The sequence below is a fragment of the Prionailurus bengalensis genome, chromosome E3, assembly GCF_016509475.1.
Source record: "Prionailurus bengalensis isolate Pbe53 chromosome E3, Fcat_Pben_1.1_paternal_pri, whole genome shotgun sequence".
Classification (NCBI taxonomy): Eukaryota; Metazoa; Chordata; class Mammalia; order Carnivora; family Felidae; genus Prionailurus; species Prionailurus bengalensis.
This window is the reverse complement of record NC_057357.1, coordinates 26,319,834-26,345,455: the sequence shown is the minus strand read 5'-3', so window position 1 is coordinate 26,345,455 and position 25,622 is coordinate 26,319,834. Positions and strand designations below refer to the sequence as shown.

The 25,622-nt window shown below is 41.7% G+C and overlaps 1 protein-coding gene across 4 annotated transcripts in view; it reads left to right on the top strand.

Annotated features, from left to right (window-relative positions):
- IQCK (IQ motif containing K) overlaps positions 1–25,622 on the top strand; it is a 130,821-nt gene that overhangs the window by 40,775 nt on the left and 64,424 nt on the right. For 3 of the 4 annotated variants that reach the window (XM_043560395.1, XM_043560396.1, XM_043560398.1), the window contains one exon: positions 14,696–14,780. The exons of the other annotated variant lie outside the window; for it this stretch is intronic. In XM_043560395.1, the coding sequence (XP_043416330.1) occupies positions 14,696–14,780 (85 nt within the window). The remainder of the gene's footprint in view (positions 1–14,695; positions 14,781–25,622) is intronic. 4 annotated transcript variants of the gene reach the window in all.

Genomic DNA, 25,622 nt, shown 5'->3' with positions numbered 1-25,622 from the left:
TTCCCTTACCTCAGCCTCATTCTCCCTTCACATTCTCCTCTGATGCCAAACCCACTTCTCCCCAGCAACAATGAAAGGAGGATTTACATGATCAGAGCCTTGGGCTTGCCCTAAAGAACATGGTTCTACTAGTACTTTTTCTTACAATAAATACTTTTTTTGTAGAACATGGTAAATCTTTTAGGCTTTGCAGGCTGTATATGGCCTGCAAATTGCTGATCCAGTTACTTCAACTCCACCATTGTAGCAGGAAAGCAGTCATAGACAGTATGTGAATAAACAGACATGGCTAGATTCTAGTACAACTTTACTTACACAAATAGGTGATGGGCCACATTTGACCCATGGGCTATAGTTTGCTGAGCCCTTTTCTAGATACCAAGAACGTTCTCAAATCCTAGTTTTGCATAAGAGCTAAAAACAATTAAATGAGCGTGAGTGAGAAAGATGGAAGGTTGGATAAGGTTACGATCAGAGCAGAAATTTGGAAAATTGAGATATGAGAGTCTTCAGGGAATCTGAAGCCCATTCTAAGATGTGACCATTCTATTGAGTGATGGACATAAGGGAAGATGGGAGTCATGGAGTCACGTGGATTGGAGGCCATGGTGTTGGAGGTGTCATCAGTATGAATAATGAAGTATCTGAAAAGGCCGGTGGGGGATGGGTTGGGGAAGATGACAGCACGTCAAATCCTGGAGCTGTCGAGGGTGGTGTAGGAATATCCTAGAGGACAAAGAAGTGGCAGGAGTTGAAGTGTAGGAGTTAGAACTTGGACTCTGGGGGCGCCTGGGTGGCTCAGTCGGTTGATCGTCTGACTTCATCTCGGGTCATGATCTCACAGTCTGTGAGTTCGAGCCCCGCGTCGGGCTCTGTGCTGACAGCTCAGAGCCTGGAGCCTGTTTCGGATTCTGGGTCTCCCTTTCTCTGACCCTCCCCCGTTCATGCTCTGTCTCTCTCTGTCTCAAAAATAAATAAACGTTAAAAAAAAAAAAAAAGAACTTGGACTCTGGATTCACAACTCTGCCTTCCAAACCAAGCTTCACCATTTCCAGTTGTGTGACTCTGGATGAAGATGACTTAACTGCTCTCAGCCTCAGATTTTCCATCTGTAAAATGGTCTTTCAAGTAAACAAAGCTAGTTTCTTACCTAAGAGGAATTCTAGTGCCAACCATTAAGGGGATACCATTTTTCCAGTACTGGTATGTTTATGAATAGGTGTGTTCCAGCTGTTTAAAAGTAGTTATTTATTTGTTCATTTATTTAGCTGATGTTTATTGAATGCTCAAATGTGCTCTAAAATTATAGAGCACAGACGTATTCATAAGCTGGTTGGCTACCGTTTATTGGATACTTTGTACCATGGAAATATAACACAGAGAAACATGGTACCTGTCTTCATGGATAGTCTTTGTGTATAGTTGGATTACAAAATGCATGTACTTAATTTATACTAGTTCAATGACATGCCTTTGGGGGAAAGAGAGAGAAATAAAAAACCAAGCTGTTCCCCCTTGCCATTCCACTCTATAGGCAAAAGCATAAATAGGGCACATGACTCAGCTCTTTCCTTAGTTGTTCCCAGTGTTATGTGCCCTTCATAACATGGGCAGCTCATAAGACAACTACATGCTTCTGTTTGTATGTCTGCCTACCCACATAACTACCTGCCAACCAAGCATTTATATAGTATGTACTCGGGTACTATTCTGAACAGTTAATAAATATTAACCTAATTTAACTTGTATGACAACCCTACAGAGTAGGAAATGTTATTGTCCCCGTTGTAGTAGTCAGGCTATTTTAGACTGAGTTGCAATCATAAACAGTACTGAAATACTCAGTAACAGTTTACTTCGTGCTCATACAAAGACTGACACAGTTTAGACAGCCCTTTTATTTATAGCTATCTGGAACATAATGATTTTTGAGGTCACTAAAGCAAAGGAAGAAAAGAGTAAAGGAGGCATTTTAGTTCTTCACCTTCTCAGCCTAGAATGTTCTTAACCTTCTCCCGTCTCCTGACAGAGCCTGACTCCAACTGCAAGGGAGGCTGAGATCCATAAGGGACACTGGATATTCCACGAGTACTGGCTGTCCCAGCGACAGCCGTATTTCAGAGAAAAAACTGAGGCGCAGAGATGACTTACCTGCCCAAGGTCAGAAGCTAGCAAACAACAAGACAGGATTGAACCCAGGCAACCTGGCTCCTGAGTCCATGCCTTTAAGAACCTGCCTCTTAGATCACCTGCTACTTAGAGTGATCGGTGCTAAGACAGGGAGAACACTGGCTATGTGACATTGATTGAAGGATGCCGTGAAGGGGAAATTTTGACTAGATGTGATTTGCATCTTATGTGCTGATTTCAGAGTACAGCTGTGGTAGAAGATAGAACTCCTCTTTATATTATGTGTGTGTTAGCATTTATTGCCTCAGAGAATCCTATCTACCAGCCAGGGGAACCATCTAAAATGTGAGTTTGGCTTTATTTTAACGTTCTTGGTAAGACAAATTCTACCAAGCCCAGCTGTCTTTGTTGCGTGATGTCATTATGTTGTCAGATCACAGCTGGTAGGTTGGGATCATTTGTCACGGATGGCTGCCAATCACTTTTCACATAAATGACAGGCCCTTCTCCTACAGGTTCCCCATAATTTAGCATACTCTTCACTCTGTCCATGTGTTCTCAGTTACCCATTTCTTTTCCATAACTTTTTTTCCAAGTAACTGCATTTTTTGTAGCTATTTTATATAGACATTGACAACCCTTAAATTTTTTTCTTAGGTATGGGAAACCTGTGTGGCTCAGACAGTTAAGCGTCTGACTCTTGGTTTCAGCTCAGATCATGATGTCACAGTTCATGGGTTCAAGCCCGTGTCAGGATCTGTGCTGACCGCACAAAGCCTGCTTGAGATTCTCTTTCTCTCCTCTCTCTGCCCCTGCCCGCCTCAAAATAAATAAATAAACATTAAAAAATATTTTTTCTTAGGTTTATAAAGATAACTAAGATTTATCACAAAGAAAATAAACATATTTGTTAAATAAACTATACAGTGAAAAGGAAATGTTTAAAATCAAGGATAATCATAGAATTAAATAACTCTACATGTAAAAATCTTTCAAAAGGATGTTTCACTCCAAAGTCAGGAACACGGCTTTTATTTTGTCTTCTAAATTATTTTGTAGCTTTCATATTGTCTACAGAGTTACTTTAAGAATTAAAAACAATTACAAAACTAAAGGGTATTTATTCTACTTTTCAAAAAAATTTTTAAAGTTTATTTGAGAGACATAGGGAGAGAGTGCGGAGGGGCAAAAAGAAAGTGAGAGAGAGGGAATCCCAAGCAGGCTCTGTGCTATTAGCAGAGCCTGATGCGTGGCTCGATCTCACAAAACATGAGGTCATGACCGGAGCCGAAATCAAGAGTCAGACACTTAACCGACTGAGCCACCCAGGCACCTCTATTCTACTTCTTGCTTCCTGTGGTAGACATTTATGTTTTTCCCCACCCTGCATTGATTTCCTCTTCCTCCTCTGGGTACAGAACTCCATGTGACACTGAGAGGATCACGTTTCTCCTGTTCTCAGTCCATGTGGACAGTGAGCTGATTCCCCCTCTGGCTCTGGGTTGGGGATGTGACCCAGGCCTCACCAGTCAGACCATTGAATCCCCGACTACTGTAGTTGCTCCCAAATTGTTTGAATCACCAATAACCCCAAGATATTTTTAGGAAGCAACCAGGAAGCTCTTTTCCTTTAGACTTACTTTAGACTCTCTCTTTTCCTCTAGACTTGGAGCTTTGAAGTCATAAGCCTTGAGCTGCTGAGGGCAAGCACCTAAAGAGGTTGTGCCCGAGATAATAGTGGAACTGAGAGGTGGCGGAGCCTGAGTTTCTATGGCATTGTTTTGGGCCTCTCTATCTGGCCATGCCTAAAGTTGACTCTATCCCTTCCCTCTTAGTTAATCCCTTTTTTTTTTTAATTTTTTTTTTTTTGCTTAAGCCAGTTTGAGTTAGGTTTCTTTCTTTTTAAGTTTTATCTATCTTATTTTATTATGTTTGAGAGAGCATGCACAAGTGGGGGAGGGGCAGCGAGAGAGAGAGAGAGAGAGAGAGAGAGAGAGAGAGAGAATCCCAAGCAGGCTCTCTGCTGTCAGTGAAGAGCCTGATGCAGGACTAGAACCCATGAACCATGAGATCATGACCTAAGCCGAAATCAAGAGTTGGACACTTAACTGACTGTGTCACCCAGATACCCTGAGGTAGGTTTCTATTACTTGCAAATGAAAGAGTCCTGATACGTGCTCTGACATGGTATTGCCCCAACTAGCCTCCAGTATTCAAACTTAGCTTTGTCTAGGTTCTGTTGCTAAACAACCCTCAAATCTCAGTGCGTTACAATGTCAAATGTTTCTTCTTCCCCCTTTTTTATGTTAGCTGCATATCACTTTTGGCTCAGCTCCATGTCCCTTTTCATTCTGGGACCCAGGCTGAAGGAACAGCCCCCTCCCTCCCTCTCATGGCAGAGAGAGAAGGGCAATGGCCCATCTACTCAGTGGCAAACCTTACTTCTGCTCACGTTTCATTGGCCGATACAAGTCCATGGCCAAGCCAAATAGCAGTGCTATAGGGAGGTTGACACCACCCCCGGCAGAGACTGCAAGGCATATGGCAGAGCAGAGATATACAATTCTTTTTTTCCAGGGAGAAGAGTAATAACTGGGACCAATAACACAATGTGCTACATGCTCTCATGAGAGCTTAATGAGGGTGTTTCCTTCCCTACCTTTCAACAACGGTGGGTTACATCATATCTTCTGATGCCTTTCCTCCTATTTATGAATCTGGCATCATCCTCTTTTTTGTTATAATAGAGTCGTGACTCAACCAGCCAATCGGAAACAAGGAAATTATTTGCTATCATATTGAGACCAAAAAAAGTTTCACTTTTATTTTGACCAAAAGGAATTGGTCAGATACATTTGCAAAAAGAAATCACTACACAAGCACAAGGAACAAAAGTGCCCTGCTCTCTATCTGGTCCCATGTCTCAGGGGAGAAGGCTCATGAAAGACATCATTAAAGCTGAGACCTTCAATGAAACAAAGATTGTGTTTTAGAAAAGCTTGCTTTGGGTGAAATGTCTTTTCAGCAAATTTCAGCCCGTGGACAAAAAAAAGAAAAAGAAAAAAAATCTACAATACTTTCATGTCGATGAAAGGTATCTTATGACCAAAAGCTGAGGTGAAAACAAAAGTGTCACCGTGCCATTTGAGGACAAGCACCAGCCATTCGTATGATGGTCTGTTTGCAAGAAGGTTAATAATCTGAAGGAAAATGTTCGTGCCTTCTAAATGGCACAGGAAACAGCATGCATGTTGCACTAAGGATCATAATTAAAAGGTGGCATGGCAGTAAATTTGCTGTCGTGTCCTGTTGAAAGGAAAAAAATCTTTTAATTTTATTTTGTCTTATAGATGGGTAACTTCAGAGGCTAGGAGCCTCATGAGGATAATAAATCAACTTTGCTCTTTATATTAGCATTTGTCTTCAAATAGGAAGGAAGGAGAGCTGTTTCCTGAATTCAGGACACGCGGGGATGCATAAATCCGCTATGTGCTTCTTTCTCGCTGGAGGTTTGGCATGTGGGTAGCCCTTTTCTCTGCGGCACACAGTCCTGCTTCCTTCCTTTCTTCCTGTTGTTTCTAGGTGACTCTTTGGTAACAAGCCCAGACAGCCTGTTGGAGGCAGCATGGGTTCCAGCCTGAGCTCTGCCATTTATTAGTTGGGGTATTAGTTTCCCATAGCTGCTTAATAAATTACCACAAAACTGATGGCTCAAAACAACACAGGTGTCGTCTCTTACAGTTCTCCGGGCTAGAAGTGTAAAACCAATTCCTTCCAGAGCCTCTAGAGGAGGATTTGTTTTCTCGCCTTCTCTGGTTTCTGGAGGCTGCCTGTACTCTGGAGGGCCCATGGCCCCTTCTTTGCCTCACTCTGACCTCTGGTGTCCATCATCACAGCTACTCCTGTGGTGCCATCTGCGGCTGCATCCCTGTCACAAAGATCCTTGGGACTACATCATTGGCCCACCTAGATAATCTGGGATAATCTCAAAATCCTTTCCTTCTACAAAGTCCCTTTTGCCATATAAGGGGACGTATCCATTCAAGAGTCTGGGGATTGAATGAGGACATCTTGGGGAACTGTTATATAGCCTGCCATAGTCGGGCAACCTGGAAATAATCCGTTCACCAGCCGTGCTCCTCTCTCCTGTTACTTGGGGATGACATTGCAGGGTTGCCGTGAGGTCTAAGATGGTATCAGAGAAATTGTCACAAGCAACAGAAATTTAAAGGCTACTTAAGGAAAAGGGTATATACTGAAAGAAAAAAAAGATTACTCACAAACGTGAAGGAAAAGGCAATGACCTGGCCTTAGAAAGCAGGTGTGGTGATCCAGGAATCATAGACCCATGTTTTCTAGACAACAGTGCCGGGAAGAATACTATAGTCTCTGCCGGTCCACTCAAGATTCACATTCTAGGGAAACCACATCTGTTTGGCTAAGCTTGGCTGTCAGGTACACCCCTCGGTTACTGGAGGGTGAGGTGCTGTGACCCACGTTCCCCACCCCTCAGCACAGGGAGGTGGAACTGTCAAAGCAAAATCTGAGGGCTGATAGATACCACAAGAAGGGGCAGGGTCTGTTGAGCAGATGAAAATTAAAGACATCCATTGCCGAGGGCTCATAGGAGGTCTCCAAAGAATGATCGCTTTTATTGTGTCCTTAATCTGAGGAGAATGGCAGTCACTACTTTAGTGGTATGAAACGTGGAGGGCAGAATAACCAAGCAAGAGAAGGACCAAATCTGCTCCGCCACTGATAAATCCTGACGTTAAAGAAAGTTCTCTGTTTTCTTATCTATAATAATATGCATTCATTCAAAAACACTTACTGAATGCCTACTCTTTTCCAGGTACTTTTCTCGGTACCGTAGATAGAGTGGAGAACAAGAGAAAGTCTTGGCCCCCATAGAGTTTACATTTTAGTACAAAGACAATCAATAACTAAGCTAACAGATAAGCATATTGCATAATGTAAAGAAGACCCAAGTGCTCTGAGGAAAAATGAAGCAGCGTAAGTGGATAGAGCATCCCAGGGCTGGGCTGAGAGCTGCCGGTGTTTAGAGAAGCCAGGGAAGGTGCACTTCTTTAAACAGGAAACATTTGCACAGGGGTCTGTAAGCCAAGCTTACAAAGATCAGAAGGAGGAGTGTCCAGGTGGAGAGAACAGCCACTCTGAAGGCCCTTGAGAGAGGGAACAGACTTGGCTAGTGAGACGAGGAGATGAGGGAGGCCAAAGCCGGGTGGACAGTGAAGCCAGAACAGTGGGCTAGGTTGTGCCCAGGTTGGGTGGGCCTTTGGGTACCATGGTAAAGATTAACTTTTTTCCTCTGAGTGTGATAGAAAACTATCAGAGGGTTTTTAGGAGAAGATCGAGGGAATCTGATTTATCTTTTACAAAAGATCACTATGGGGGCACTTGGGTTGTTCAGTTGGGGTTAAGGTCCGACTCTTGATTTCTGCTCAGGTCACGATCTCATGGTTTGTGAGATCCAGCCCAGGTCCAGCTCTGTGCTGGCAGCGTGGAGCCTGCTTGGGATTCTCTCTCTCTCTCTCTCTCTCTCTCTCTCTCTGCCCCTCCCCCCCCAAAATAAATAAATACACATTTAAAAATAAATAAATAAGAAGATTACTCTGGTGGCTAGCGAGGAAGTTGACTTCAGTCACCTCTAACAATGCAAGTGGTCAGTGGGGAGGCTACTGTAGGCAGGAGATAATGGCAGCTCAGAGTTCAGGAGGCACGAAGAGGTTGTATTTGGGATATTTTGATGTTGGAACCAAGACTTGTTGATGGATTGAATGTGTGGTGAGAGAAAAGTCAAACATGGCTTGGAGATTTCAGGCCTGAGCAACTGGCTGAATGAGGAGCCAGTTACTGAAATGGAGTGGCAGAAATTAGAGTTCTGTTTTGAAAATTTAACGGCTTTATGGATAAATCCCAAGTTTTGGGGAGTAAAAATATGAAGCTTTCTTTTTATTTTTTCCCCACTAACTGACCCACTGTATCACGGTGGGTCTCCCTTCTGTCTGGGAGGCAGCCATTTAAATAACTTTTTGGCCGAATTCCCTAACTTCCTGGTCACTCTGTTTTTAGATGGTCTCATTTCACTGTTTGAATTCATCCTGTTTAGTTTTAAATCTTTAGTTCTCAGTCTCATCCTGGATGTAAACCTCGTCTTCTCCCCTTTCCCTAGCTCCAGCCATGCTGTCAATGACTCGAGGGTCCCTGAACTTGGAAGGTGGACACATTGCCTCTCTATTTTCATTACCCTTTAACTGAAATTTAGCCTCACTTTTAATTATGAGCATGGGCAATGAGCTTCAGAAGAGTCCATGGTACCTGTGTCTTGGTCACTAATAGTGATCATATTTTTTTACATCTGATACAGTAGTTGCAATGGTCTTGAAATATCGTTTACACATGTCACTTCTTCTAAATTACAGCAGTTAATTGACATGCCATTAGCTCTTCCTATTTACTGCATACTCTAGAAACACATATGTTATTATGTCACCTCCTGGTTTTGTTTTGTTCTTTATTTATTTTGAGAGAGAGAGAGAGCACATGCGCACACATAAGCAGGGAAGGGGCTGAGAGAGAGAATCCCAAGCAGGCTCCATGCCATCAGTGCAGAGCCCATTAGGGGCTGGAACTCAGGAACTGCAAGATCATGACCTGAGCCAAAATCAAGAGTTGGACACTTAACTGACTGAGCCACCCAGGCGACCCACCACCTGTTTTTGGTCTTTTTTTTTTAGTATTTTGAAAACTGTATTCCAGTATAATTGGTTTGCTTTGAAATCTTATATATTTACTTTCATATTTAAAAAAAAGTATTATTTGGGGGGGGGGGGGGCGTTGGCGATGTGCCTGGATGGCTCAGTAACTTGAGTGTCCTACTCTTGGTTTCAGCTCAGGCCATGATCCCAGGGTCGTTGGAGTGAGCCCCATGTCAGAGTTTGGATCCTGCTTGAGATTCTCGCACCTCCCTCTGCCTGCCCCCTCGCCCTCGCCACTTGTGTACTCTCTCCCTCTCTCTCTCTCAAATTAAAAAAATATATGTTATTTAGAAAAGAAATCCAAACTGCCAGTGTAAAAAGGGATCTATGACACAAACCAAGTTAAGATCCCCTGCCAGAGATTTGGAAGCCATGAAGAGGGAGGTGGTCTGCTCTTCTGATACACCCACCCTTGCTCAGGCTCACTCTCTGGAGGGGGAAAAGGGATATTGGGAAGGAGGCAGGTCTCCCTCAGGTTTTCATTGAGTCACGTTAAAGAAAACATGTGATCCATTACAAAGAGACTAAACAACACGGCAACCTGGACCCGTTTATCAAAACGCATCAAGTATCACAACCCTGACTTTCAACATGGTTATACTTTACAGGGTGGGCACCTGGCCTTGTCTCATTCTTAGGTGAGCTCTGTTGGCTAGACCCATATGCGACGTCCAGTGATGGGGCTGGTAAGATGGGATTTGATTCTGTGTTTAACTTAGGAGAGTGATTCAGCTTGATGCCAGGGTAACACCTGCTTGTGAGTCTCTCAGGGTGATTAGTGAGGGGGCAGAAGCCAGATCACATCCTAGTAACCATGGTTTCTGAATGTACTTTAAGGCCACTAGAGAGTAATGCAGCTGGCTCTACCCTACTGATTTTCAGAGTTGTTCCTGACATCACAGAAAATCCTATGAGATTCCATCCTAATGGCTGGTCACCATATATCTGGGTGCGTCATTCCAGATAACCTTTGTTGTACTTCTTCCAAATATTTGAAATTTATTACTCAAGACTGATGATGCCTCTAACACAGAATGTTTGGGAAACCAGTTAAGGCCAGGCAGGGACTGGATAATCTCTTTTGCTGGATAGGATGGGTAGTTGTTATTAAATACTTAGGCCCTAGAAAGGCTTTATAAATGATGATTGATTTAGGGCCTGTGTCATTTTGTAAATGGCTTGGCATCAGGGTTGTGCTTTCGTGTTCCAAGAAAACAACTTAGTCTCTTACCTAATGAAAAGTGGATAGAATTTGGATTCCAAGATTCAAGTTTCAATATAAAGCAAGCTTTTCTGCTTTCTGCTTTATTTTGTTTAAGTGCCACTTTAGGATGGTCCCTCTTGTTTTAGAACTGGATGTAGAAATTAACAAAGATGAACTTTTCAGAGTCCCTTGTATATTTTGAAATCGTGCTGTATCTCTTTTAGGTCCTGCAAATCTTTTACTTAGCACCCAAAAAGGGGGAAAGAATTGTGTGTGTGTTTATGCACACACACAGAATCAGAAAAATAAATGCTTGTTCTTTCTCAGAATTATAGCATCGATTCCTATGTTCAAATATATTTGATTCACATTTAAGAAAAAAGGAAAAAGACATGACAAATGAGCATGACCAGTAAGATAAGTCTTGGAAACATACTCAGTGATACTGTTTTGCCCGTTGAAACATGCAAACCTGTCTGCTCTGGGTTATGTCCCATGTAAGCCCTTGAGGAGGGAGCCTGCCCGCCTTCTCCTGTGATTGACATGGCACCTCCTCCCCCTTCCCAGTTCCCCAATGATGAGAAGCTGCCTCTACTCGATCTCTATTTTTATTTGACCTGAAGCCAGTTGCACTGATTCCAAAAGAGAGAAAAGGGCCTGACATGGCTTCTATCCCTTCACGCTGGCCTGCTGAAATGATTGATAATTCCCAGGGACTACACTCAGAAGATTAAGTCCTTTTCATTTGGCTCTCTCATACTTATTCTTGGTTTGGGAACTAGACAGCACCCCATTATTTAGCCATGAAAGCAAGGATGTCACTAAAGGTGGCCTCATATTACTGCTTAAAGGCCTATTAGAAATCTCATTTTGCTTTTTGGAGATTCATTGTCATGCAAAGTGGTTCGAGGTTTCATTACTGGTGAAAGCCCTTTGTTGGGCTGGCCCAGGCTGTTGTCCCCAGATTTGCAGGTCTCCTTTCCTACTGCTATTCCAAAACAGGAATACTGTTACTTTGAGGATTTCATGACATCAGTAGAGAAAAACATACTTAAGGCAGGGAAATTGCAGCCGAACAGAAAGGCGCCATCAAATCTCCCCTCCGATACAAGTGACAAACTCCACTTTGTTCTGCTGTCCTGACATCGGATTTCCCTGTGGAGCGTCAGACAAATGAATACCTGCCAAGTTATTACTGTAAGAATTAATGAAGAGGGCATCTTCTATGATTACGGCTTTTTTCTCCCTCCCCAGTTTTTTCTTCTAGGCAAATGACCTTGTTTTCTTCTATTAAACACGCACAGCTGTGAGACCCTGAATTCCACATCAGTGACCTTCTGAGCTGTCTTCTCTTCCCCTTTTAGGCCACTCCCTGTGCTTCCTGGGCCAAAAGATTCTCAGCAGGAAATGGTCTGTGACCTTGAATGAGTCACTTCACACCTCTGTGCCTCAGTTTCTTTGTTCTAAAAGAAGGATAACCACAGCTAATATTACTTTTATTTATTATCCTTGCTAAGATTGTGAGGATTTAATGAAATAATGTATGGAAAGTGCTTAGGACACTGTGCCAGGCAGAGAGCTCCTTCCACAAACATTTATCAACTACCCACTAGAAATGTCATTTCTCTCTGGCTTTGACTTCTCTGGTTCTGGAATAATTCCTAAGTGCTGGGACTGCCAAGAGGCGCAGACACGGGCCTGGTCTCTGCCCTCCTGGAGCCTGCAGTCCGGCTGAGGATTAGGGCATTAATTAGATAACCACACAGATTTCTATCTCTGAATTAGGCCAAGGACTAGGAAGGAAAATTATACAGAGCTCCACTGGGTCCTAACCTAAACAAAAAACACCTTTCCATAACACTGGAATGGAGATCAGAAGAAAGAGTTAAGAGTGAACCAGGAAGAGTGTCAGCCCTCTCACCCCCAACCTTAGATTTTGAGCAAGTTAGGAAAAGGTACTCCTACCCCAGGGCAGATGTGACCCCAGGCCATGAGCATGGCTTAGCGGGCAGAGCATGGGCTGGGTTTCAGTGCCCTCTGGCCCATCTGCTGGGTGTCCTTAAGCAGCAACCTGCACAGCTATACGGCTGCAGATAGGAGGATATTGGAGGCAGAGGAAAGGCAGGGTCTGCAAAGACCATGGGTGGAAGGGCACTTTTGAAGAGATGAAGAGGGCCACCATGGCTGGAGCACAAGGAGCCAGGCTGATAGGAAGGAAGTCCAGAAAGCTCTCAGTAAATATCAGCTAGTATTAATGCATGATAATATTAGTCTCATCCATTGCCAACACACCAAGGTCTCCTTAGAAACCCCAAGGTCTCTCTAGAAGCCATTGATTTTTAACTAGTGAAGGAGAATTGCTTCAGGGATGTGATTTGTTGGTGTCACACAACTGAGACTTAAAGAATAAGGACAGTGGATGAGTAGAGACATTTGATGTGGAAAGCAGGGAGCCGATGTGTCTCTGGTGGCAAGCCTCCAGCAAAATATGAATGCTCCATTGCAGCCCAGAAAGCCAGATATTAGGTAAGAAGAAGTGAAAAACAAAAACAGAACCAAAAAAAATAAAAAATAAAAAAAGCCACCACATCATGCAAGTGAAAATGGAAACAGGACGTTAGGGAAAGGTTTCTGTCATTTTGAGGGTGTAATTATCTCTCCAAAGAAGTAGAAGACTGTCCTTGACTTGGTCTCTTCGAAAGGACCTGCCCAGCCCAAGACCCAGAACCTGGCAACAACACTGTTCTCCCTAGAAATGGTCTTTTTTTTTTTTTTTTCTAAAGGATTTAATTTTTTAATTTTTTTTCAACGTTTATTTATTATTGGGACAGAGAGAGACAGAGCATGAACGGGGGAGGGGCAGAGAGAGAGGGAGACACAGAATCGGAAGCAGGCTCCAGGCTCCGAGCCATCAGTCCAGAGCCCGACGCGGGGCTCGAACTCACGGACCGCGAGATCGTGACCTGGCTGAAGTCGGACGCTTAACTGACTGCGCCACCCAGGCGCCCCTCCCTAGAAATGGTCTTAATACCCCCAAGGTTCTTCCTGGCTTTGATTTCTTCGATTCTGGAATAATTCAAAGCACACATGTTCATTCAAACAAATATACTGTATGAAGGGTGGGTTGTTGTTTTTAAGTCAGAGTTTAGGGGGAAATAAAACCACACATCCTGGAGAATCACGCATTATTGCCTGATAATGCTTTGCATTCTGTGCCAAGCTGGGCATCTGCGAGTGTTTGCTCAGTTGAGGTCTGGTGTTAGCAGAGCATTGTGAGGGCAGCCTGGGCTTTGGGATCAGATGGGTCTGGGCTCAGATCCCTACTAGGCCACCTACAAGCTGTATGACCTTGGGTAGCTTAGTCAACCTCTCTACACAATGGGAGTTAGTATAAATTCAAATGATGGTTGTTATTAGGGAGAGCTCTGAGGCCAGGGCACTTAAGAACCCTTCACTTGCAAAGCCGTTTCCAGGGTTCTTGCCTTGAGATCAGCCTCTATGACCCACATACTTCCAGAAGTTCATTTGTTTGTACTATATCTAAAAAGACTTAACTTGGCTTTTCAGCGGTAGCTGTGCTTTAGAGAAACATAAGGAACCAGAATTAAGTCATACTCATAAGATCTTGTCAGGAGTTAGTATCTCTATGAAACTTTTAGGGAAAAGAAAAGAAAAGAGCATTTAGCCGTGATTTTTAAATGTAGTATCTGTGATCAAAAATCCCATCACAATCTGCACAATCCAAAAAGAGCAAACAGTATCAACTGACCCAGCACTTGACATATTTTTTTGCCTATTAAGATGTAGTAGCAGAACTTAACTTAAAAATATGCTTGGGGTGCCTGAGTGGCTCAGTTGGTTGAGCGTCCAACTTCAGCTCAGGTCATGATCTCACAGTCCGTGAGTTCGAGCCCCACGTCGGGCACTGTGTTGACAGCTCAGAGCCTGGAGCCTGCTTCAGATTCTGTCTCCCTCTCTCTCTGCCCCTCCTCCACTCATGCTTGTTCTCTCTCTCTCTCTCTCTCTCTCTCTCAAAAAGTAAATAAAATTTTTTAAAAATGTTTTAAATAAATGAAACATTCTTTTTAAAAAATATGCTTGAATTTAAGCCACATTAAATTGTAATGTGCACACAATTTATCAGAGATAAATGCCAATATTTTATTTTCATTTCCCGTCCATAGGAAGTTGGAAAAAGAGCCCTTTATTAAGTGTCAGTCATAAGACAGTATTTAAAAGTCGCCCTTGCTGTGTCTCTTGTTTTATGTCTACACAGCCTTATGTATGTGGCACCTTTAGGAGTAACATGCAGCTTTAGCAACCTGAGCCTTTCAAAGCAGAGCAGGTTAATAGTGATTTAAGATTTTGCTGGTTAAAAGCAAAACAAAACAAAATCCATCTTCGATTTTAAAACAAAATACGCTAACCCAGCTTAAACTTTTCTATCAAAAATGGCATTGTTGCTTTCTAAGAATGGAAATGGATGAGGCACTTAATCAGAGAGGCCATTATGTTGTCAAAGGCCTTGCTGAGACTGAAGGATGGATTCTCAGGGGCATATGACCATTTTATTGCTTTTCAGCCCACGGCCGGCAATGCCACTCTCCCTCCTGCTGACAGAAGGAGAGGCAGCGCTGATCATTCAGTCCTTCTGGAGAGCCTATCTGGTAAGGGTCTTGTGCAATTATGGCGTTTGGCCTGGTGGGGAATTTTTGTGATGCAGAGTGCCCATGGGAAAACTGTTAGATGAATTTGAAACAGAGGGTATTATAGCTAACATCCAAACCTCAGAAATAGGATTCTCTGTAAAATACATCTCAAAGAGTGGTTTAGTATTTTTACCAAAGCTTCTTTTGCAATTATCATGAAAAGTACTCTACAGCCTTTTAATGTTGGATCGACTAGCCTGTATTACCTAAAAAATAATATTATTTACATACAGAGAGCAATACATGTTCGTTTTAGAAAAAGAAAATTCAGATAATTCAGTTAGAGCAAAAAAAAAAAATTTAAATTGCTGAAACAGTTACCCCAAAATAATCATTGTTGGCATTTTGCTGTAAAACTTTCCAAACCTTAAAAATCTTGATGGGTGAAACAGGTAAAGGGGACTAAGAGTACACTTATCTTGATGAGCACTGAGTCATGTATGGAACTGTCAAGTCACTATATTGTACACCTGAAACTAATATAACACTGTACGATAACTAAACGGGACTTAAAATTTAAAAAAAAAATTTTTTTAACATGTATTCATTTTTGAGAGACAGAGAGAGACAGAGTATGAGCAGGGAAGGGGCAGAGAGAGAGGGAGACACAGAATTCGAAGCAGGCTCCAGGCTCTGAGCTGTCAGCACAGAACCCGATGTAGGGCTCGAACTCACGAACTGCGAGATCATGACCTGAGCCAAAGTCGGACACTCAACTGACTGAGCCACCCAGGTGCCCCTTAAAAGTTTTTAAAATGAATAAATGAAAAATATAAAATTTGAAAAATCTTAGAAGACAGAATAACATATAGACACTTATCGTATGCTAGAAGTAACCTTTCCTTTTGAAACTTGTCTTTTGTAGCCATTTTCCTATTGGTTATTCCCAGTTTATCATTATTATAATAAATGCTGTAATACATATCTTTGTGCAGCCATCTTTGCACAACTGTCTGGTTGTTTATGTAGGACAAATTCTAGAAGTGGAATTTCTGGGTCAAAAGGTGAGTTCTTTTCTAAAGCTCCTGATCCATATTGTCATGTGGCCCTTCCAGAGGATGTACTTTGAAAAATTCTTACCAAATATACATATGAGAGTGGCCTGTGTATCTTGTGCTAAAAAGTATACATTCTCCCCAATTTTTTGACCATATATCAATGTTAAGAAGCTTCCAATAAACATGAAGCTCCTGTTCTAGGTAAAAGCGTGTCTCTACCCAAGTCTGAGTGTTGAACATCAATGGAACTAGTTTAGATTTGATTTCAGAGGTGGTGAACATTGCCACAGAGAAAGGTCTCAGTGGACTTAGACGGAGGCCAAACATCTCCATGCTGACGCTCTCCTCAGAGCTGCTGTAGGAGAAGTAGCCTGAGGTGAACATGCCGGCAAACGGTTGTCCAGGAAGAAATTAGATGAATTCTAATGAGATACCATTAATAAATCAATAAGCAAAATATTTGTTAAATGTTAAATGGGACTGGGGCGCCTGGGTGGCTCAGTCGGTTAAGCATCCAACTTCGGCTCAGGTCATGATCTCACGGTCCGTGAGTTCGAGCCCCGCGTCGGGCTCTGTGCTGACAGCTCAGAGCCTGGAGCCTGTTTCAGATTCTGTGTCTCCCTCTCTCTGCCCCTCCCCTGTTTATGCTCTGTCTCAAAAATAAATAAACGTTAAAAAAAAAGAATTTAAATGTTAAATGGGACTGGGGCGCCTGGGTGGCTCAGTCGGTTAAGCATCCAACTTCGGCTCAGGTCATGATCTCACGGTCCGTGAGTTCGAGCCCCGCGTCGGGCTCTGTGCTGACAGCTCAGAGCCTGGAGCCTGTTTCAGATTCTGTGTCTCCCTCTCTCTGCCCCTCCCCTGTTTATGCTCTGTCTCAAAAATAAATAAACGTTAAAAAAAAAGAATTTAAATGTTAAATGGGACTGTCCTTTCTTATAAGCAGCTTACTATTTCAGGCAATATTGTCCAGTGAACACAGGGCTCAAAGTCAAGTGTGAAGGTTAAATAATAGACTTGCACATTATAAGGAGCAGTTTGTTCCCAAAGAGTTAATTTTTAACTACATAGGTTTTCAGCATTTCCTACATATTTTATACATATGGTCTTTGTCCTTCTGTAATTGAACATCAGCAGGTTAGTTTAAGTCCAGTGATGTCCAACCAAGGTGAAAGATTCCTGCCTTCCACATGCTTTTTGAGTTCCACCTTTGCTGTCAGCATATTTCATTTGTGAGACTTGAACTTGTTACACTAGCATTAGCAGTTTTACTTTTCCATTTTCTGATCCTTTTAATGAGACAGTAAGAGCGAAATGCAATAAAATAGTGATTTGCAGATTTTGTTTCTTTAAAACAGCAAAGCCCTTTCTTCAAATCATACTCAGAAGCCTAAATTGTAATCACTATGTTAACAGTAAAAGGGGATGTTCTGTCCCTGATTCTCCCATGCAGTAATAAGACTTTCACACACAGGGGGCCTGTGTTATGGACACAGCATGAGAAACATAGAGATCTTCCTCTACTTATCATGGAGTTACATCCTGATAAACCTAGTGTAAGTTGAAAATGCATTTAATATACTTAACCCACTGGACATCATAGCTTAGCTTCGCCTAACCTATAAATGTGCTCAGAACACTTACATTAGCCAACAGTTGGGCAAAATCATCCCCCACAAAACCTATTTTATAATAAATTGTTGAATATATCATGTAACTTATTGAATACTGTACCGAAAATGAAAAACAGAATAGTTGTTTGGGTGCAGAATTATCCTCAGTGTATTGTTTATTGACCCTGGTGATCACATGACTGACTGGGAGCTGTGGTTTGCCGCCTCATGAGAATATTGTATAGCATATCACTCACCCAGGAAATGATCAAAATTCAAAATTCGAAGTACAGTTTCTACTGAAGGCATATGGCTTTCATGCCATCATAAAGTGTAATCGTAAGTTGGGGACTGTCTGTAGTCCTTAAGACAGCTGAATTCAGCTTATCACACCAACAAACACTGCCATATAAAAAGATGTCAAAGTGGCCCAAAATTTAACCGTGGCTATAGTACCATCATCACACTAGTGATATAGTACCTCACAGTACAAAAGATGTTTACAGGTCAGTGTATACTGTGTGAGAGTGCAGGTTGTTCAAACCCAAACATCTCCTGTGCTAAAAATATATTACTAAAGGTCACCAAGTGAGGGGGGAAGATCCTAAGTTATTGCCAGAAGGAAAAGAGGTCTGATATATGGGATGACCTTGGAAGCTTCCACAAAAAAGGAAGGACTTGGTCTCAGCCTTAAAAGAAAGATGGAACACTGGATTGTCTGCTGGGACCAAGATGATATCCCAAGGGGAGGAAATTGCGTGTGTGTGTGTGTGTGTGTGTGTGTGTGTGTGTGTGTGTGAGAAATACCAATTTTATTAAAACATACTGTATATTTTTATGGGGTGCTTGCGTGGCTCAGTCATTTAAGCATCCACCTTCAGCTCAGGCCATGATCTTGTGGTTTGTGAGTTCAACCCCTGTGTAGGGCTCTGGGCTGACAGCTCAGAGCCTGAAGCCTGCTTCAGATTGTGTCCCCCTCTCTCTCACTGCTCTTCCCCTGTTCTCTCAAAACTGAATAATCATTAAAAAATTTTTTTAAATGTACTGTATATTTTTGACAACTACACACACACACACACACACACACACACACACACACACAAAGGATAGGAAAATATCTAAAGGGAAACAGAACAATCTGACAACAGTGGATAACTTGGAGTAGCTGGGAAAAATTTGAGAGACCGTAGCCTTATATACACTGAACAGTTTTTACAAACAGGCTATAGTATAATTTTCATTAATTTCAAATTTATTTAAACCATGTTTTCATGTCAATGGATGCAGAACACAAAATCCAATGATTTTGTTATTTATAATTAATAAATTAACCATTAATTTATAATTAATAAACATTATTATATTACATTATGATAAAAACACTCAATAACTTCATAAAGGGTGGTCATAAAACTCCACAGCTAATATATTTAGGAAGAAAGGACTGGGTGTTTTCCCCCTAAAATTGGGAACAAGACAAAGATATCCTCTCTACTTTAGTTCAACATAGCACTAGAGGTTTTAGCTAAGGAAATTAGGCAAGAAAAGAAATAAAAGGCATCGGATTGGAAAGGAGGAAGTAAAACTATCTCTATTCTCTGTACAGACATGATTTTCCATACAGAAATTCCTAACTAATTCACACACACACACACACACACACACACACACACACACACAAAAGAACTAATAAGTCCAGCAAGGTTGCAGGATACCAAATCAATATACAAAAATCAAGTGTATTTGTACATACTTAGCAATGAACAATCTGAAAATGAAATTAACAGAACAATCCCATTTGTAATAGCATCAAAAAGAATAAAATACTTAGGAATAAATTTAACAAAAACACTGCAAGACTTACGCTGGAAACTGCAAAGAAATTTTAAAAGACCCAAACAAAAGAAAAGACAGCCTGTGTCCATTGATTGGAGGACCTGATGTTGTAAAGATGGCGGTACAATTTGATCTGCAGGTTCAATGCAATCTCTATCAAAATCCCAACTGCCTTTTTTTAAACAGAAATTAACAAGCAGATCCTAAGTTTCATATGAAAATATAAGAGACCCCAAATAGCCAAAACAGTCTTGAAAAAGACAAAGTTGGAGGACTCACACTTCTCTATTGGAAAACTTACTATAAAGCTACAGTAACCAAATGCTAGTGGCATAAGGACAGGCATAGATCAATAGAATAGAATTGAGAGTCCAGAAATAACCCCTTAAATTTATGGTCAATTGATTTTTAACAAGAGTGCCAAGACCATTCAATGGGGAAAGAATAGTCTTTTCAACAAATAGTGATGGAACACCTGAATATCCACATGCAAAAAATCAAGTTAGACTCCCACCTCGTACAATATACAAAAATTAATCCAAAATTAATCAGACCTAAATTAAAATGCAAAAACGGTAAAACTCTGAAAAGAAAACATAGGTGTAAAATTTCATGACTTTGGATTAAACAACAGTTTACATAACAAAAAGCACAAGCAACAAGAGAAGAAAAGCACATCGGACTTCATCAAAATGGAAAACTTTTGGCTCCTAAGAACACCATCAAGTGAATAAAAAAGTCAATTCACAGAATGGGAGAAAATATTTGCAAATCTTGTATCAAATAAGGGCTCAATATCTCAAATATATAAAGAATTCTCACAACCCGACAAATAACACAATTATAAAACTGGCAAAGGATTCAAATACACACTGCTTCAAAGACTATACGCAAACCCATGAAAAGATGTAGGAAATGTAAAGCAAAACCACAGTGAGATACCACCTCACACCCACCAGTATGGCTAGGATCCAAAAGACGTAAATGTTGGTAAGAGTGTAGAGATCTTGGAAGGGCTCACACAGTGCTGGTGAGAATGGAAGATGGTGCTGCCACTTTGGAAAGCAGTTTGGCAGTTCCTCAAAATCTAAAAATTGAGCCACCACTCCATGACTCTGCATTCCCACTCCTAGGTGTATATTTAAGGTAATGGAAAGCATCTGTCCAAACACTTGTACGTGAAGGTTCACAGAAGCATTATTCACAGTAGCCGAAATGTGGAAAATAATCCAAATGTCCACCAACTGATGAATGGATACATAAAACGTGGTACATCCATGTAATGGAGTGTTGCTCAGCCATCAAAAGGAGTGAAGTACTGCTACCTGCTACAAAATGGGTGAACCTTGAAAGCTCTATGCTAAGTTGGGGCGCCTGGGTGGCGCAGTCGGTTAAGCGTCTGACTTCGGCCAGGTCACGATCTCGTGGTCCGTGAGTTCGAGCCCCGCGTCAGGCTCTGGGCTGATGGCTCAGAGCCTGGAGCCTGTTTCCGATTCTGTGTCTCCCTCTCTCTCTGCCCCTCCCCCGTTCATGCTCTGTCTCTCTCTGTCCCAAAAATAAGTAAACGTTGGAAAAAAAAAAAATTAAAAAAAAAAAAAAAAAAAAAAAAAAGAAAGCTTTATGCTAAGTAAAAGGAGCCAGACACAATAGGCCACATAGTCCATTTAAGTAAAATGTCCGGAATAGGTAAATCCCTACACAGAAACCAGATTAGGGGCACCTGGGTGGTTCAGTCTGTTAAGCGTCCCATTTGGCTCAGGCCATGATCTTGCAATCCATGAGTTCAAGCCCCATGTCAGGCTCTGTGTTGACAGCTCAGAGCCTGGAGCCTACTTCGGATTCTGTGTCTCCCTCTCTCTCAGCCCCTCCCTTGCTCTCTCTCTCTCTCTCTCTCTCTCTCTCTTTTCTCTCAAAAATAAATAATAAAGATTAAGAAAAAAATTTTAAAAAGATACCAGATTAGTGGTGGTCAGGGACTGGAGGAAGAGAAGCACTGGGAGTGACTGCTAATGGCATTGTTTTGGGTGATAGAATGTTCTGGAATTAGATAGTGGGGATGGTTGTACAGCTTTGTGAATAAAAAGCACTGAATTGTAAACTTTAAAAGGGTGAATTTTATGTTATGTGAATTCTATATAAGGAAACAAATGAGGGGAGCCTGGGTGGTTCAGTCGGTTAAACATCCACCTCTTGGTTTCAGCTGAGGTCATGGTCTCATGGTTCATGGATTTGAGCCCCATATCTGGCTCCGTGCTGACAGTGTGGAGCCTGCTTGGGATTCTCTCTCTCCCTGTCTTTCTGACCCTGCCCTGCTCACTCACTCTCTCTCTCTCTCTCTCTCTCTCTCAAAACAAATAAATAAGCTTAAAAAAATAATAAACACATGAATATTATGGGGAAAAATACAAAGCAAGGCACTTTATTCCTTTTAACCATGTGTTCTTCTGACACAGGTTCTTGATTTTGGGCCTGGATTTGTGAATAACAGTGAGGTATCCTATGACCAGAAAAAGGGATTTTCAGGAATTCGTGAAGTGTTACCTCATAGCTGACAATGGTACAAACTCTCTTTCCTTACACACTCGCATGTAGTTTCACTGCACTTACCATGAAGGTTTTGCAATTAATTAAAACCTTTACTTGTACTTTCTTAAACACCATGAAGGAAAAATATAGTCTCCCACAAAATTTTTTCATATGCTAAAATATACATAACATGAAATTTACCATTTTGGGGTGCCCGGGTGACTGAGTTGGTTAAGCGTTCCTACTCTTGATTTTGGCTCAAGTCATGATCCCAGGGTCATGAGATTGAGCCCTGCATCAGGCTCCCCGCTCAGCGTGGAGCCTGCTTAAGATTCTCTCTCTCTTTTTCTCTCTCTTTCCTTCTGCCCCTATCCCCCACTCATGCTCACTCTCTCTCTAAAAACAAACAAATAAATTTTTAAAAACTATAAAAAAGAAATTTACCATTTTAACCATTTTTAGTTGTAGAGTTCAGTGACATTAAGCACATTCACGTTGTTGTACAGCCGTTACCACCATCCATCTCCAGAACTTTTTTCATCATTCTAAACTGAAACTCTGTGCCCACTAAACAATAACTCCTCCCTATTCCCTCCTTCCCCCAGCCCCTGACAACCACCCTCCTACTTTCTGTGTCTAGGATTTGACTACCTAGAAAGCTCATATAAGTAGAATCATATAGTCTTTGTCATGACTGGCTCATTCCACTTCGCATAATGTCCTTAATATTCAGCTATGTTGTAGCATGTGTCAGAACTTCCTTCCTTTTTTTATTATATTAAAAATTTTTTTAGTGTTTATTTATTTTTGAGAGACAGAGCATGAGCAAGGGAGGGGTAGAGAGAGAGGGAGACATAAAATCCGAAGCAGACTCCAGGCTCCAAGCTGTCAGCACAGAGCAGGACGCAGGGCTCGAACTCACAAACTGAGAAATCATGACCTGAGCCGAAGTCGATGCTTAACTAACTGACTGAGCCACCCACACGCCCCAGAACTTCCTTCGTTTTTAAGATTGAATAATATTTTTGACAGGAAGTTTTAAAATCCAGAAATCTGACATCCTCACTTATCATAAAACTAGCTGGACATATAATAAAAATATATTTTAACCAACCACATTAAAAGAAATGTCACATGGTATGAAAAGCTATGTGTACTGAGCTATTCTTGGTAGCTGTGACTTTATAATTAGCCATATAAATAGATTCCTGGTAGTTATTACTAGATATTAAACACGTCTGTAAAAGGAGACATGCTCTTATTCCTTCTTTCAGAACACTAGAGTAATGGTTAGTCTAGATTGTTTCAACATGCAAACTGAATTTTTTTAATCCATTTGGATACTGTGAATGAAATCTGGTCCTCTGGACACTCTCCTTTCTGAAGTGTGATTGGTCATAAGCTGCCACATCAGTGGTTCTTCTGCTTATGAAATACTGGATAGAATAGGTAACAATTAATAGAGAAAACTCTGCTCTCCTGTGAAGTTCAAATGAAGTTCTCATGGGCCATAAGGGTTGAAATTTCCTTAATGATTTAGGACAGAGAGACCAGATAAATCCATTGAATATTGGTTCTGTCTAAATAAGCTCCAGGTGTTTTATGCCTTCTGCCCATTTGTTTATTTTATTTTGTCTAACTCAGCCTAGACTCCAGTGTGGCACACAGTCTTCCCTCTTCCCAGGATCAACTTCCCCTCTAGGCACTGTGACAACTGACAATCACAAAGGCTACTAATCATTACCCTTTTTGTTCATTCGATGAACAATACAGAGCAAAGTTGCTCCAGCAGCGCCTTTGTGGCTTTGCAGGAAAAAAAAAAAAAATTGGAGATCCTGATCTCCACCTGCAGAGAACAATGAGAATCTGTGCATTTATACCTTTGTCTGTTGTGCAATGACCTGGGGTGGATGAGGTGCCCCCAAGGAGAAATAGCTTGCTGTAAACGAAGAGCGCATGTTTAAAGTCGGACAGTCCCCCGCCCCCTCACCGCACAGGTGGGTCTGTGTCGGCTTGGACACTAGAATATTGTATCCCTCTGGCTACAGGGATTAGTTCATGATGGGCAAGACCTAAATCAGGCCACTCACACCTAGTGAAACTCCATTCTGGGAGTCTTACAATTGTTCACACAGTGCAGCAGCTTGCTTTGCATGGGGGTCTCTGGGAGGCCCAGCTGTCCGCAAACATCTTGCCCCTGTGTGAAGAACCCGATGGAGAAGTGACTGCAGAGGCGAGAGAGATGAGAGACAGGAGGGAGCTGAGCCTTTAAGGCTGTGGAACATCTGGATTCAGCTGTACAAATGAGTCTCTTCCAGAGGGGTTTCTGTCACAGTAGGAGTCCTGACAATGATAATTTTCAAGATAAAAAGTTCTAGACTCTTGATTAGTTGCACATTAAAGAGGATATGGACACAAAATAGAAATCTGGGTTCACTCGTACAGAGAAACTATGCCACTTTGTCCCAGGGAAAGACTGGGGCCCATATCGGCTTGCCCGTAGTTGGGAAGGGGAAGCCTACCCCAAGGAGCAAAATTTTCTTAGGCACATATATTATTTTTATTGCTTAAGTAATAGATTTCCATTGTGGAAAAAAGGATAATACATATAAGTTTTTAAAAATTCAATCATGTATTCATCCCTTTAGAATTTTTCCTATTCATTAGGAAGTTTTTAAAACAAAATTATGGGGGCGCCTGGGTGGCTTGGTCGGTTAAGCGTCTGACTTCGGCTCAGGTCATGATCTCACGGTCCATGAGTTCGAGCCCCGCGTCGGGCTCTGTGCTGACAGCTCAAAGCCTGGAGCCTGTTTCAGATTCTGTGTCTCCCTCACTCTCTGCCCCCCCCCTGTTCATGCTCTGTCTCTCTCTGTCTCAAAAATAAATAAACGTTAAAAAAAAATTTTAAAAAAATACTTAAAATAAATAAATAAAATAAAATAAAATAAAATAAAACAAAATTATGATGATAATCACTGTTTTGTGCCTGCTTTTACCCCTTAATGATTATATTGGGAATATCCTTCTTTGTCAGCACACAAAAGTCAGTTTCACAAATTATAATGGCTCTATAATACATAATTTATTTAACCATAGCTGGACATTCTAGTTTTCTCTACTATGTAACATATATTAAGAAAAACATCCTTGGGGCGCCTGGGTGGTGCAGTCGGTTAAGCATCCGACTTCAGCCAGGTCACGATCTCGCGGTCCGTGAGTTCGAGCCCCGCGTCGGGCTCTGGGCTGATGGCTCGGAGCCTGGACCTGTTTCCAATTCTGTGTCTCCCTCTCTCTCTGCCCCTCCCCCATTCATGCTCTGTCTCTCTCTGTCCCAAAAATAAATAAACGTTGAAAAAAAAAACCAATTAAGAAAAACATCCTTGTTCATATGTCTGCACCCTTATCTGATTTTCTCTATGAGATTAATTGCTAGAAGTAGAATTGATGGCTCAAAAAGTAAGCATCTTTTTTCAGAGTTTTGACAATTATTTCTTTATTATTCTCTAGAGAGGCTGGAGACTAGCCTGTAGATATATTTACATGCACCAGCAATGTAGACAAATATGCCCTGCTGTAGGTCTAGACAGGAGAGTGAAGAGAGGAAGAGTAAGAGATTGGGACCTTAAAGTATGTCGAGGGAAGTTGAAGTTGCATGGACTGTGCAAGAGGGTATGAACAGGTAAAGGCAGTGTGACCAGTTGTGTGGGTTGTACACTGCACAACTCTGTCTAGGGAACACCATTCGCAACCAGTACAGCAGATCTCTGAGGCTTCACGAAGCCTGAAAAGTGATGATTGAGCGGCCACTTGTTATATCTAGATATCTC